We start from the raw sequence: 15,029 nt of genomic DNA on the forward strand, positions 1-15,029 counted from the left end.
TGTCCTCCTGGTTCATAAGTCGACGCTCAACCACTGAACCACACTGGCCGGGCTGTTTTTGATTTTTTAAATAAACTTTCTGTGTTCTTTTATGCTTCAGAACCCATACAATGACTCTAGGCCAAATGGTGAGTGTTCTCACCAGATGAAGGGGAGAATTACTTCCTCTTTTCTCACCGAGGGACATACACATAGCCCAAACTGAAGAAGAAACTTTGAGGTTTGCCTGCAAGTCAGGAGCTTGGAAGACTGAGCAATCCTAATTCGACTCCTTACCAATTATGATTTCCTCTGTAAAATGGACACAACCCTACCAAACTCAAGAGGCTGTGAGACAGTATGTGATACTTAAAATCAGTCATGTCGGTGTCTGTCCTACCTGAGGAAGACCAAGACACACTGAGGGCAAAGACACTGCCTTGCTCCGTTTTTAGCCCGACACAGCACCGGGGCATAATACTTACTCCCCCTGGCTCCACAGGTGGATTTCAGATGGTAGCCACATTCTCATTGTAATATTAGAGCACACTCCTTCAACTGGGGGAGCGGGGAGGGAACGTAGTAAGGTTCATACTCCACAGTGGAGTAAGGCTGCACAAAGATTACACAAACTTCACACAGAGGGCAATCAAGCGTCCCGGCTTTCTAGAATTTCGTCCGTTTGTCCCACGACGGCAGCCAACTGGGGTGCCACTGTGGGTTACTATTCACAGCGCCAAGAGGAAAGCGATGGGCGGTCTCTAGGCGCACAGCCGGCTCACCTCCCTCCGCAGCGAGCACGCCCGAATCCCACACCGCAGTCTCGTGGCATTCAGGAAACTCCCGGTCCCAGCTTTGCGCCCGTGCCGCGCGGGCAGCTGGGAACTGTAGTTTTCCTGCAGCTTCCGACCCAGGCCGAGGCGTCGTTTCCGGTCCCAGGCGGGCTCCGGAGCGGGAGGGCGGGGCGCCGTGGGCGACGCGCGAGGCTCCCTGGGAAACGGGGCGGGGCGAGCGGGGTGCGCGCGCAGCTGGCCGGCAGTGGCAGTGGAGATGGAGGAGGGCGGCCGGGACAAGACATCGGTACAGCCCCAACAGCCCCCATCGACGACCCCGGGTGGCGCGGAGGAGAAGCCGGGCGGCAAGGAGCGGCAGGATGCCGGGGACAAGGACAAAGAGCAGGAGCTGGTGAGGCGTGGCTCTGGGACCCGGTGCGGGCTGAGTCACGGCGGCTCCGTAGGCCTCGGGCCAGACTCCCAACGGCCCCGCCGTCCCCGGGAGAGGGCGGATGGGGTACCCCCCGGATCCCCGGCACCCTGCTTCTCTGCCCCGCATCCACAATTCCGCGCTGTTACACCCGCCGCCCTCACTAGCCCTCATCACAGCTTCGTGAGGTGGTCCGAGGTGGATGGATCATTGTCATCCCCTGTTTTAAAGCGGCATTCCAGCGGGACTGGTCCAGAAGCCAGACTGCCTGCCCAGCAGGGCTCCCCCTTCCGCGGCCTTTCCTCGCCCACCTGATCTCTCCTGAAGAGGCAGGCTTACTGGCCACCTGCCCCAGGGGGAAGGCGGGGAGGATGTGTGTGCGATTCCTCCTCTTGATGAGCTTCTTCCTCCAACCCTCCAGTCTGAGGAGGACAAACAGCTTCAGGATGAACTGGAGATGCTCGTGGAACGGCTGGGGGTGAGTCACGATATGGTAACATGAGCGGGTGGGTATTTGCAGCTTTCCCACTTGCTTGCTGTACTCCATTCTGAGGCAACACGATGCGAGGCATAGGGAAAGGTGGACCATGTTAGGATCAGTGTTATGATGATGTGAAGGAGGAATGTAACAAAAGACAGTTGAAGCATTTTTTGTAGCTTTCTCTCGGGGAGAAGCAATGCGTGAACTTCTCGCCCGGGTCATTTGTCTTTGTGCCAGGCGGTGTGCAGGTGGTTGGGGAATTGCAGAGGAATATAGGCAGTGATTTTCCCAGGGGAGCGTTTAAACACATGCACTGTGGCTTCAGGGACGTGCCTCTTTTTTTTTTTTTTTTTTGCCTGCCCCCCACATCTCCTGATCAGGAGAAGGACACGTCCTTGTACCGGCCAGCCCTGGAGGAACTGCGGAGACAGATTCGTTCTTCTACAACTTCCATGACCTCAGTGCCCAAGCCTCTCAAGTTCCTGCGCCCACACTATGGCAAGCTGAAGGAAATCTATGAGAACATGGCCCCCGGGGAGAATAAGGTAAAACTGTTTCAGAGGCTGGTGGAGGCCTAGTGTAGGACCTCCTTTTCACGAGGAGCCGTGCCGCTCATGGAAGGCACAGGCAACCTGCTAGACCTGAGACCTGAGCTGTCATAGTCAAAACACATAAGCGCTGGTTGGAGGATTGCCTTCTCAGAAGATACCGTTCCTGTCATTTATGTCGGACATTGGGATTTTATTATCATGGCCTATTTTACTTGTTTAACCTTAATTTTTTCCTTTCCTTATATCCCCTGTACATTCATTTGTTTTATCTTTAAAATAACACCTACCTAGTTCAGTCACTTCTTTGCTTGTTGTAATAACCCTGAACTAGGAAGTCTTCAGCTCTCACCTGAATTCCTGCAGCAGCCTCCTAACTGGTCTTCTTCTTTGTATTTTTTACTTCCTACATGGTTTGTCTTTCATACAACAGTCATAGTTGTCTTTAGATTGTGAGTCTTTTCTGCTTAAAACCTTTTAGTAATTTATTATTGTGAATAGAATAAAATGGAGTCCATCTTTCTCCACTCCTTCCTTATCACCATCCTTCAGCCATGTTTGTTTAAAAGGGAAATAGTGTTCTGGCTGGGTGGCTTAGTTGGTTGGTTCCATATACCAAAGGGTGTGGGTTTAATCCCCGGTCGGGTGTGTATGGGAGGCCCTGATCCATGTTTCACATCATTTTTCTCTCTCTCTCTCTAAATATCCATAAAAACATATCCTTGGATGAGGATTAAACAAATAAAAGGGAGATATCAGTACTAACCCTGGAGTTACCGTGAGGCTTAACTTAGAAATTAACATGTAAATTTCTAGAGGTTGGTGCATAGTTAATACTTAATTTGGGGGATAGTGACAAGTGATCTTGATTCCATAGTGTGATACTCCCCTTACCCTGGTTTTAACTTTAAAGACTGGTTTCTTTAAAGCGTTTTGCTGCTGATATCATCTCTGTTTTGGCGATGACCATGAGTGGGGAGCGTGAGTGCCTCAAATATCGGCTAGTGGGCTCCCAGGAGGAATTGGCATCGTGGGGTCATGAGTATGTCAGGTAAGACCTTTTCTTGGGACTCTGAAGGGGGTTCTGAGACATAATTCTGAGTTCGGTCTTAGAGTGTTATCTGTCTTGGAGTACCAGTGTATTGAGTTTCCCAGACACTGAATTCCTTGACCCACAGGGAAGTGCTTCCTGTGAAGCTGTGTTCCCTAATGGTGTGGGTCTATCCATTAGGCATCTAGCAGGAGAAGTGGCCAAGGAGTGGCAGGAGCTGGATGACGCGGAGAAAACACAGCGGGAGCCACTGCTGACCCTGGTGAAGGAGATTGTCCCATACAACATGGCCCACAACGCAGAGCATGAGGCCTGCGACCTGCTCATGGAAATTGAGCAGGTGGATATGCTGGAGAAGGACATTGATGAGAATGCATATGCAAAGGTCTGCCTCTATCTCACCAGGTGAGCAAGTGTGGTAGGGAATGATGGCAGGCCTGCTGTCCCAGCACTTTTCTCTTAACTGTGCCTCCTCTGCTTTCTCAGAGCATTTGCATCATAGGTAGTGTCAAACTGTAGTTAATTTATTGATGTCTGTAAACTACTTGAGGACAGAAACATCATGTCTCCTTAGTAGTCCCAGCTTCTGGCATAGTGCCTGGATAACATATATAGTATTTATTTATTTTTGGTAACTGAAGTAAATGGGGTATATGTATGTCTGAAACTTCCGATTCCTTTATTTTTACCTCTAGCTGTGTGAATTATGTGCCTGAGCCTGAGAACTCTGCCCTACTGCGCTGTGCCTTGGGTGTGTTCCGAAAGTTCAGTCGCTTCCCTGAAGCTCTCAGATTGGCATTGATGCTCAATGACATGGAACTGGTAGAAGACATCTTCACCTCTTGCAAGGATGTGTATGTAGGGAAGAAGCCTGCAGAGGAAGAGAGAAGCTCATGGGTGGGAGCTTGTAGTTTCTGGTTAGAGCTTGAGGGGCTGTTCTGTGTCCTTAGTGGGTAGGCGCTGAGCAGTTGGGATGGCTCTCTCCCACAGGGTCGTACAGAAGCAGATGGCATTCATGCTGGGCCGGCATGGGGTGTTTCTGGAGCTGAGTGAAGATGTGGAGGAGTATGAGGACCTGACAGAGATCATGTCCAATGTGCAGCTCAATAGCAACTTCTTGGCATTAGCTCGGGAGGTGAGACTGCCCTTTTCTATCAAAGCTTTCTTGGTTGTGATTTTACCTGACTGTAACTGACTGGACTCCTTGGTTAGAATTTCCATTAAGAGGGATATCAGAAGGGACAGCTAAGGGAGGACTGGGGGAGCAGTTATGACCCTCTGACTTCTCTTCAGCTGGATATCATGGAGCCCAAGGTGCCTGATGACATCTATAAAACCCACCTGGAGAATAATAGTGAGTAGCTATCTGCATGTGTGTGGGGATTGGAGGATTATTAATTATGCTCCTTGTACTGGGAGTGATAGGTTGGCCAAACACATTTATCCTGTAGAGCTCAGAATTCCTACATACCTTTCCTCCAGGTCCCTGGTGGGAGCAAAGATAGAGGATCCTAGGGGGCCAGCTTAGAACCAGGTACCAGCTTCTAGGTTTCTTTCTTGCCGCACTCTAAACCAACCTTTCTTTCCTCTCCCTCCTGTGCAGGGTTTGGGGGCAGTGGCTCTCAAGTGGACTCTGCCCGCATGAACTTGGCCTCTTCTTTTGTGAATGGCTTTGTGAATGCAGCCTTTGGCCAGGATAAGCTGCTGACTGATGATGGCAACAAATGGCTTTACAAGAACAAGGACCATGGTATGATTCTGTTTCTACTTTATCTTTGTGTTGCTTTGGTCACTTGCCCTCCTAGGTTCATCTGTTACCTGACAAGTGTTCCCCAGTGCAGTTCCTGGGAGAGCTCTTTATAATAGTTTTCTCAGTGTAGGACCACTTTAAGACAGATTTTTTTCTTGGTATAGGAATGTTGAGTGCAGCTGCGTCCCTTGGCATGATTCTGCTGTGGGATGTGGATGGTGGTCTCACCCAGATTGACAAGTACCTGTACTCTTCTGAGGATTACATCAAGGTTGGTCTGGGCATAGCCCACTAATGGGGACATCCCCCATCCCTGTTCTAGGGCCCACAGGGCCTCCATTTCACTGGTAAGTTATCTGGTTTTTAACTCCAGTTTAGGCAGGTGCTGCTCTGAGGCCTGTATTGAGTCTTTGTGATAAGGAAGATAGAGTAGCCTGAGTGAAGAATCTCTTTGCATTTTTGCAGTCCGGAGCCCTCCTGGCCTGTGGCATTGTGAACTCTGCGGTCCGGAATGAGTGTGACCCTGCTCTGGCACTGCTCTCAGACTATGTTCTCCACAACAGCAACACTATGAGACTTGGTTCTATCTTTGGGTAAGGCTTATTGCTTCTCTTTCTGGTAGTGTTCATCCCGAAATCTCTGTGAAAAAGAGAATTGGCCCTTTTCACCTTTGTATTGCCAAGAACTACCATTATGCCTGTGGAGTACTTGGCTCTTTGTGACTGTTGAAATGATGAATGAATGACCATTCCTCTTTTTGTTCCTTCCTTGGATGTGTGTTGGGGGCTGCATCTCCCTGGCTTTTGCAGGCTAGGCTTGGCCTATGCTGGCTCAAATCGTGAAGACGTTCTAACACTGCTGCTGCCTGTGATGGGAGATTCCAAGTCCAGTATGGAGGTGAATAGAGACTGTTGGTCATTTATGGGAGGTGGGGAAATACTCAAGTCCTACCACTCTCTGTAATAAATAGTGAAAGAAGAAATGGAGTTGGGGCTGGGAGAGTGGGGAATTATATTACTTTCAGTGAAATCCCTTGGAACTGGGATTCTAAGTCCCAGTGGTGTTGCTGCTAGTTCCAGCCCTTGGGATCCATGAGAAGTACCAGACTAGAGTGGCTAGTAACTTAACCCAGTTTGGGTGGGTTATTCTCACTCACTGGTTTAGTTATTGGCCAACCCTGAATTTTCTTACTTGTGCAGAGTTGTTTTAGTGATGGCTAAGTATAGCGTAGGCTTTAGTCAGAAAGACCTCAGTTCAAATCCTCCCACCTCTGCTTATCAGCAATGTGATCTTAGACACATAACTTAACCTCTTTTGGCTTCATTTTCCTCGCCAATAAAAGAGGAATAACAGTAGGAACTGTTTCATGAATTGTTGTGCTTAAATGTTAATAGTATGCAAAGCAGGTGGCATAGTGGCTGACATAGCAAGTATTCAGTGAATTATTGCTACTATTGTTATTTTGACCTACCATCAGAAAGGGATTTTTACCTAGTGCAGTTACAGCAGATTGTAGGGATTCGCTGTCTGGAGTCTAGATAGGTAAACAACTATTTTAACAACTTATGTGCAATGCTGACTTTCCTGTTTCTAGGTGGCAGGTGTGACAGCTCTAGCCTGTGGAATGATAGCAGTGGGATCCTGCAATGGAGATGTCACTTCCACTATCCTTCAGACCATCATGGAGAAGTCAGAGACTGAGCTCAAAGACACTTACGCTCGTTGGCTTCCTCTTGGATTGGGCCTCAATCACCTGGGTGAGGGGATGTCTCTCTATTTGGGCAAAAGGCTGACAATAAATGGATACAACAGGGACAGTTTATGTGTCAGGCTGTGGTGTATGGAAGCAAATGTCTTCTGACCCCTTGAATCTGTCCTGTAGGGAAGGGAGAAGCCATTGAAGCAATCCTGGCTGCGCTGGAGGTTGTGTCAGAGCCATTCCGCAGCTTTGCCAACACACTGGTGGATGTGTGTGCCTATGCAGGTGTGTGTCTTTGTGCTTCCCAGTGACTCCGTTTCTCTCCTGGACCTTTTTTCAGATAGTTTCTCCTGGCTCAGTCATTCAGATCTGTATTAGATTGGTTAGCTTCTCCTATTCTTGGAGAGGTACCAAGGCTTTCCTTGGTACCTCTTCATTTCTACCCTTCCTCACTCTTACCATCCTGCTACAGGCTCTGGGAATGTACTGAAGGTGCAGCAACTGCTCCACATTTGTAGTGAACACTTTGACTCCAAGGAGAAGGAGGAAGACAAAGACAAGAAGGAAAAGAAGGACAAAGACAAGAAGGAAGCTCCCGCTGACATGGGAGCACATCAGGTGCTGTGGCAGCTAGGCCTTCTGCGTGAGCCCTGAGGGAAGAGAAGATTGCAGGGTGGAGGGCGGGGCTGGTTTGGGTTGGCTTTTGAACCCCTCTGAGCATGGCTGTGTATTGACATAGCACATGGCTGGGTTTCATACATGAGCGGGAAGGGTGTGCCCCACAGGACAGCTTTTTCTTTTCAGGCAGGACTCCAGTCAGAGGTGAGTTTTTTGTTGCCTGAGCTTACTGGGTTCTGCTCCCTCTTCACTTGCAGGGAGTGGCTGTGCTGGGAATTGCCCTTATTGCTATGGGGGAGGAGATTGGTGCGGAGATGGCACTACGAACCTTTGGCCACCTGGTGAGTATCGCACGGAGAGGATGAGAATATACTGATTTTGATGCCTGGGGTTCCCTAGAGGAAACTTTCCTGACGGGTTTTCATGGTTGAGAAATGTTTTTTTTTGTGCCCTTTCTATAAAACTTGTGTAAAGCCTCTTGTACCTATTAGTCTGTTCCTGGAACAAAGCTTATTTCACTGTTTTCTGTGATGCTCTTGTTATTTTCTTTTATTCCCAGCTGAGATATGGGGAGCCCACACTCCGACGGGCTGTGCCTTTAGCACTGGCCTTAATTTCTGTTTCAAATCCACGACTCAACATCCTGGATACTCTAAGCAAATTTTCTCATGATGCTGACCCAGAAGTTTCCTATAACTCCATCTTTGCCATGGGCATGGTGGGCAGTGGTGAGTATCAGTCAGAAAAAGATCACAAGCAGCTTTGGGGAAGGTTTGAGGATCCTTTTTTTTCAATACTCTGTGATGCTTAACATTTCCAGGTACCAATAATGCCCGTCTGGCTGCGATGCTGCGCCAGTTAGCCCAGTATCATGCCAAGGACCCCAACAACCTCTTCATGGTGCGCTTGGCACAGGTAAAGAATAGAATTGTGTTCCTTAGAGTTTGCTAAGGGACATATCTCTGGGGATGGGAGACATGTAGTGACATGAAGGGGACCTTGAGTTCAGTCTGGAGGGAGGATGTGAGTGAGTTGGATTTCTGTGTAGCTAAGTTAGGTGATGTCTTTTCAGATGTGACTCTTCACCTCTACTTTCTGTATTTTTCAGGGCCTGACACATTTAGGGAAGGGCACACTCACCCTCTGCCCCTACCACAGTGACCGGCAGCTTATGAGTCAAGTGGCTGTGGCTGGGCTGCTCACTGTGCTTGTCTCTTTCCTGGATGTCCGCAACAGTGAGTTCCTGTCAGGAATCTTATATGGTGGCACCTGGTGCCCTGTCTCCATCCCTACCAGGGCCATCTTGATCATTTATGAGCAAGGCTTTGAGTTAGCTCTGTACCATTCTAAAAGTTTTTAGGGCCTGTGATGGACCTCATGAAACTTTTATCTCCCACACTTTTTTAAAAAATCCTCACTCAATGATTTTTAAAATGTATATATTTTTATTGATTTCAGAGAAGAAGGGAGAGGGAGAGGAACTTCAACAATGAGAGAGAATTATTGATTGGCTGCCTCCTGCACGCCCCCACTGGGGACTGAGCCTACAACCCGGGCATGTGCCCTGACTGAGAATCGAATTGTAACCTCCTGGCTCATAGGTAAAATGCTCAACCACTGAGCCACGCCGGCTGGGCACCCAAGGATTATTTTTAAAAATATATTTCATTGATTTTTCACAGAGAGGAAGGGAGAGGGATAGAGAGTTAGAAACATCGATGAGAGAGAAACATCGATCAGCTGCCTCCTGCATACCTCCTACTGGTGATGTGCCCGCAACCAAGGTATATGCCCTTGACCGGAATCGAACCTGGGACCCTTCAGTCCGCAGGCCGACGCTCTATCCACTGAGCCAAACTTGTTAGGGCAAAGATATTTTTTTCCATTGATTTCCAGAGAGAGTGGGGGTGTGGGGGAGAAACAGTGTGAGAGAGCCACATTGATTGGTTGTCTCCCACATTCGCCCCTACTGGGGCTGGGGAACCTGCAACCAAGGTACGTGCCCTTGACTGGGAATCAAACCCGCAACCCTTCCGTCCAAGGTCCAATGCTGTAACCACTGAGCACCGATTAGGGCATATCTAGCATACTTTTGATCTGGCCCAAAGATACTTTCTTTTGAGAAAGGAGAACTGAGTGCAGTTTCTGCTCCTGAGTGCCCTGGGGGAAAGTGATTATCAAGTTTGAGGGCTGTGAGCAGAGTAAGGTGGGGGCATCTCTGGTTTATAGTAGGTTATATGAGGAGAGGAATGTGGGTTCAGCTATATAATGGGTTAAAGAGTCAGGGCTGGAGTGGGGTCCCTAGGTTCAGATCAGGCTTGTGCTAATGTCTCTAACTATGTTTGTCATGTGTTCTTCCCTCAGTCATCCTAGGCAAATCTCACTATGTATTGTATGGGCTGGTGGCTGCCATGCAGCCCCGAATGCTGGTTACATTTGATGAGGAGTTGCGACCATTGCCAGTGTCTGTCCGTGTGGGCCAGGTGAGGGGTTAAGTGGAGAGGAGGGCTCAGACTGTATTCTATAACTTGCACATATATTTGCTTCTCTGAAACTCGTATGGGCTCTGGGTTGTTGCTGCATTGCTATCCGGGGTCCCTTCATCTCAATTTTCTCACCCTACAGGCAGTGGATGTGGTGGGCCAGGCTGGCAAACCTAAGGCTATCACAGGGTTCCAGACACACACAACCCCAGTGTTGTTGGCCCACGGGGAACGGGCAGAATTGGCCACTGAGGAATATCTCCCTGTTACCCCCATTCTGGAAGGTTTCGTTATCCTTCGGAAGAACCCCAACTATGACCTCTAAGTGGCCACCAAAGGTTCTGAGCTGCAGCTGATCTGTTAGTGGGCCATGCTCCCTGTGCCAGGGGTGGACACTGCTCCAGACCTTTGGTGGAGTTGATGCCTCCTGTTCTTTTGTTACTGAGTGAGATCACTTTGTTGAATAAAGACCTTTATCCCCAAGGTCCCTCTCTGTCTGTTTTCTGGGGTATGGTGGACAGAGGCCAGATTGGGGTGGGAAGTAGATGTGAGCCAGTATTGTTTGCAGCAACTCTGAGCCTTGGCTAGCAGCCCTGAATGGAAAGAACTAAACCCTTTTTCCTTCTCTCTTTCCTAATCATCTTAAGACAGTGGTTCATCTTCAAATCCTTGAGATGCTGATAAATGTAATGGACCTTCTTTCTAGGAGATGCATATACACAAATTTTTACACACACCCTTACAAGTAACTTTGTGAGGGCTTTGTGGACCCATACACCTCCTACCCCAGCCCTGTCAATGCACACCCATTTCAAGCCCATCATTCCCTGACTTTGGACTAAACTAAGGATCCCTGCTCTAAGAGGCAGCAGAATTAGCCCACTCTTTATAATTTGACTTTTGTGTTGATGTACGAAAAGGACATCTTTAGCTCCTATGACCCTTTGTCACTCTTGGGAGGCTGCTGTTTGAGAAATTTGATCATGTTAACATCTATTGGGCTGTCCTTTCAGAAACAGTATAAGAAACTTGACCCTGATCTTCCCTTGGTGTAGCAATGGGAAAGAGAAATGGCCTCCTTCCTGGGATGTAATCACTCCTGATCTGCAGTACTTCTTGTGGGGCTGGTAGGAGTATAGCTGCACTGACTACTGGGGCCTGGGCCTCTGTGGATGCAGTAGAGAACATGTGGCCCTGGCAGTAATTGCTAGCATTTTACGCAATACTATGGGATTAACCTCTGAACAGTGACTGGCACTTAATAGGTCTATAAATGTTGAAAGAATAATTCTACATACTCTGAGACCTCACAACAACTTTGAGAGAGGTATTACTCTTGTATTTTGATGAGGAATGTAAAGTAGAGATTCAGTAACTTATTCAAGGTCATGTACTAAATGGTGGAGTCAGTATTGGAATCTAAATCCATCTGACTCCAAAACCCCGTGCCTGTAAATTCACTATATTAATCTGTCTACGTAGCTTTGGAGACTTGTGGACCCCATTGTAGTCCAAGCTCTTGGCTAGCTGGAGAAGCAGCAACTTTGGATTGAGTGTCTCCATTGTCTTCTCTGCTTTCACTTGGCAGCCTGTATAAAACCTGTATAAGAGGTTAAAGCCCTGACCTTGGGAGAGCAGACCTGCCAAACCCCTTTCACGAGACCTGTTGTAGTTTGAGCAAATCGGCATGTCTGATGAGCCTGTTATCTGTATAAGGGGGATATAGTAATTGCCTTACCTGGTATCCAATGGTGGTGATGTTAAAATAAATTAGAAACTGAAAACAAAAGGATAATTCCCTCCCAAATCAAGGATTATACTTTAGAGTAGGAAAGTTTCATGGTGGCTCTTAATCTTTTCACATTCAATTGTTCATTCAGCAAGAAATAATGAATGGAGCCTTATTCTGCGTTAGTTATTCTAGTTTGTGGGGATGCAAAACTTGGGGGGAAAATCCTATCCTCAAAAAGCTTACGTAATGGAAAGAAAACAATTGTGATCAATACTGTACTAGGTTGTGAACAAGTTACCCTGATATCATTGAAATAGGGCCTAAGTGCCTGGATAAGAGGGATTTTGAGGAAACAGAATTGAAAGAAGATGAGTTTGTCCAGAGGAAAAGAGGGTAGGATATAGCTAAAGGAGTAGCAAAAGCAGAGAGGGGGAAAAACTATTTGTTTTCAGAAACCATGGATAAGTGAGTGGAGCCAGGGAAACTGTGGTCGGAGGTACAGTTCTAAGCCTTCTCTGATCAGGTTTAGAAGAGCTTTGCTGTGCTAAGAAATTGACAATATCTCAATCACTGAATAAGCAGGAAAGTGACATGATCAGCTAGCTATCTGGGTGGGAAAGTGTAACATGGAGGCTCAGAGACCACACAAGTGAAATGAATGCCTAAATTGGGGCAGTAAAAATGGGGAGATAGGGGAGAGTCGAAGAAAGATTAAAAAAAAAATGCTTTTATTGATTTTAGAGATAGAGGGAGAAATAGAAACATGCCTCCTGCATGCCCCCTACTGAGGATTGAGTCCACAACCTGGGCATGAGTCCTGACCTGGAATTGAACTGGCGACCTCTTGGTGCATGGGACAACGCTCAAATTAAATGAGCCACACCGGCTGGGCAAAGAAAGATATTTTTAAAAAATATATTTTATTGATTTCCTACAGAGAGAAAGGGAGAGGGATAGCGAGAAACATCGAGAGAAACATCGATGAGAGAAACATCGACCAGCTGCCTCCTGCACACTCCCTACTGGGGATGTGCCCACAACCAAGGTACATGCCCTTGACTGGAATCGAACCTGGCACCCTTGAGTCCGCAGGCCGACGCTCCTATCCACTGAGCCAAACTGGTTAGGGCCAAAGAAAGATTTTTTAAATGAAAATCAACAAGACTGGATTTTGATCCAAACACCAGTAAGACCTGGTGTCTGATTAGATGTAGTATGTGATGGGAAGGAATGTAGGATGAATCCCAGATTTTTGGGTTGGGCAGTGTTTGATACAATACATGAGCAACAACATGTTTGGGGTCGAGGTGGAGGACTCTATTGAGTCAAATCAATGATTTGAAATATGAGGAAGCAAAAAACACCCATTCAGAAGAGCAAAAAGAAAAAAGAATCCAAAAATATAAAGATGGTATAAGGAGTCTTTGGGACAACTTCAAGTGTACCAACATTCACATTATGGGGATGCCATAAAGAGAGAAACATCAACGATGAGAGAGAATATTGATGGGCTGTCTCCTGCACGTTCCTTACTGGGGGTTGAGCCTGCAACCTGGGCCTGTGCCCTTGGCCAGAATTGAACCCAGGACCCTTCAGTCCACAGGCCGATGCTCTGTCCACTTAGCCAAACTAGCTAGGGCAGGTGAATATATCTTATAGAGTCACAGTTCAATTCCCGGTTGGGGCAAGTGCCTGGGTTGCAGTCTCAGGCATTTATGTCTGGAGTTCCCTAGACATAATAATAGACAAACATGTAAATTGACCATCCCTCTGCTATGCTCACCAGTCAATCAGGAGCATGCAAATTAACCCAACAAAGATGGCGGTTAATTTGCATACATAGGTGCAAAATGGTGGAGCGAAGACTGAAGGCTCCGGCCGGAGTGAAGGCCTGGGTCCTGGGTGCTGGAGGAAAACCGGTGCCAGCAGCCAGGGGAAGGGAAGGCCTATTGCACGAATCTCTTCGTGTAACGGGCCTCTAGTATATATATATATTTTAAAGATCTCTTTTAGGTAGAATCTTGTTCTAACTAGAGTTCAAGAGTGGATTCTAAGGTAGGAATGGATTGACATGTAGGTAGTAATTGACTTCTTAAATTGAATCTTTATCGTTGTCTCCCATATGTGTCCTGACAGAAAATCAAACCTGAAATCTTTTGGTGTATAGGATGACACTCCAACCACTTCTAGCATGCCCCTGCCCAAGGCCTTCACCATCCTATTGTCTGTATCCATAGGTTATGCATACAAATTCTTTGGTTGATCATTTCCCCCCCCCCCACCCTCTCCTGCCTTCCCTCAGATTCCACAGCCTGTTCTATGCTACCTTTTTTTTGTTGTTGTTAATCTTCACTTGAGGATATTTTTGTTGTTGTTGTTATTGTTAATCCTCACCCTAGGATATTTTTTCTATTGATCTTTTTAAAAGAGAGAGTGGAAGGGAGGGAGTGGGAGAGACACAGAGAGAAACATCGATGTGAGAGAGAAGCATTGATCAGGTTGTCTCCCATATGTGTCCTGACAGAAAATCAAACCTGAAATCTTTTGGTGTATAGGATGACACTCCAACCAACTGAGCCACCCCATCTGGGCTAATTTTCTTAGTTTGCTCAGGGACAAAGAGAAATGAGAAGAGTAGAGTAGGGAGCCCTATGTGATTAAGTCATAGCACTTAAATCAATGAATACTCCAGATCTAGATTGGTATATTCATTCTTACTGTAGTTCCTCTTCTATGTATCTATTTTGCTTTCCTACCTTTGGAGCTTCAGTTCTTCATATGTAATGGGAATGATAATACAATCCATTCTGTAGGCAATTGTGAGGATTGAGGTCACATAAGTCATACATATTAAGTGGCCAATTCATCATTTGGTGCTGAGATACTTTTTCTTCTGAGATTATGTGTACACACAGGGAGAAGGGAGTGAACAAAAACCTATGTACTGTTTTAAGCACTTTTTAAAAAATATATTTTTAGTGGTTTCAGGGACAAAGGGGAGAGAGAGAGAGAAACATCAAAGAGAATCACCGATCAGTTGTTTCTTTGCATGCCCCACACTGGGGATTGAGCCCTCAACCCCGCCTGACCTGGAATCAAAACCATGACCTCCTGGTTCATAAGTCAATGCACAACAACTGAGCCATGCAGGCTGGGTTTAAGCACTTTCACATGAATTAACTCCTTTAATCCTCACAATCCACATTATCATTGTGAGATTAAAAGCATGGCAGTTAAAAGCTTAGACTTGATCCAGACTGCCTGGTTTCAAATCTTACCATTTTATAACTGTACTAGAGGCCTGGTGCATGAAACTCATGCACGGGTAGGGTCTCTAGGCCTGGCCGGGGATCAGGGCCAATCGGGTCCTTTGGGGTGCTGGCTGGGACCTTCCTTCATTCCGTGCTGCCCCCTGGTGGTCAGCACACATCATAACGAGCGATTGAACTCCAAGGGGACAATTTGCATAATATATATATATATAT

At 47.0% G+C, this 15,029-nt stretch overlaps 1 protein-coding gene and 1 long non-coding RNA gene across 2 annotated transcripts in view; one reads left to right on the forward strand and one right to left on the reverse strand.

Annotated features, from left to right (window-relative positions):
• Nucleotides 1-905: 905 nt before the first annotated feature.
• PSMD2 (proteasome 26S subunit, non-ATPase 2) lies at nucleotides 906-10,295 on the forward strand. The gene is made up of 21 exons (XM_006773627.2): nucleotides 906-1,164; nucleotides 1,604-1,660; nucleotides 2,044-2,208; nucleotides 3,141-3,262; nucleotides 3,443-3,667; nucleotides 3,958-4,116; nucleotides 4,253-4,397; nucleotides 4,556-4,616; nucleotides 4,866-5,012; nucleotides 5,177-5,283; nucleotides 5,478-5,605; nucleotides 5,822-5,909; nucleotides 6,607-6,769; nucleotides 6,895-6,996; nucleotides 7,184-7,329; nucleotides 7,587-7,670; nucleotides 7,889-8,057; nucleotides 8,150-8,244; nucleotides 8,438-8,564; nucleotides 9,694-9,812; nucleotides 9,955-10,295. Exons 1-21 carry the CDS (start codon nucleotides 1,030-1,032, stop codon nucleotides 10,135-10,137), a joined length of 2,727 nt encoding a protein of 908 aa, XP_006773690.1. The 5' UTR covers nucleotides 906-1,029; the 3' UTR covers nucleotides 10,138-10,295.
• LOC107184641 overlaps nucleotides 7,754-15,029 on the reverse strand; it is a 13,264-nt gene continuing 5,988 nt past the window's right edge. Inside the window, exon 2 of the long non-coding RNA XR_001515544.1 lies at nucleotides 7,754-7,864. This is a non-coding gene — a long non-coding RNA (uncharacterized LOC107184641). The remainder of the gene's footprint in view (nucleotides 7,865-15,029) is intronic.

Source organism: Myotis davidii, unplaced genomic scaffold (genome assembly GCF_000327345.1).
Source record: "Myotis davidii unplaced genomic scaffold, ASM32734v1 scaffold27, whole genome shotgun sequence".
In the NCBI taxonomy this organism is placed as follows: Eukaryota; Metazoa; Chordata; class Mammalia; order Chiroptera; family Vespertilionidae; genus Myotis; species Myotis davidii.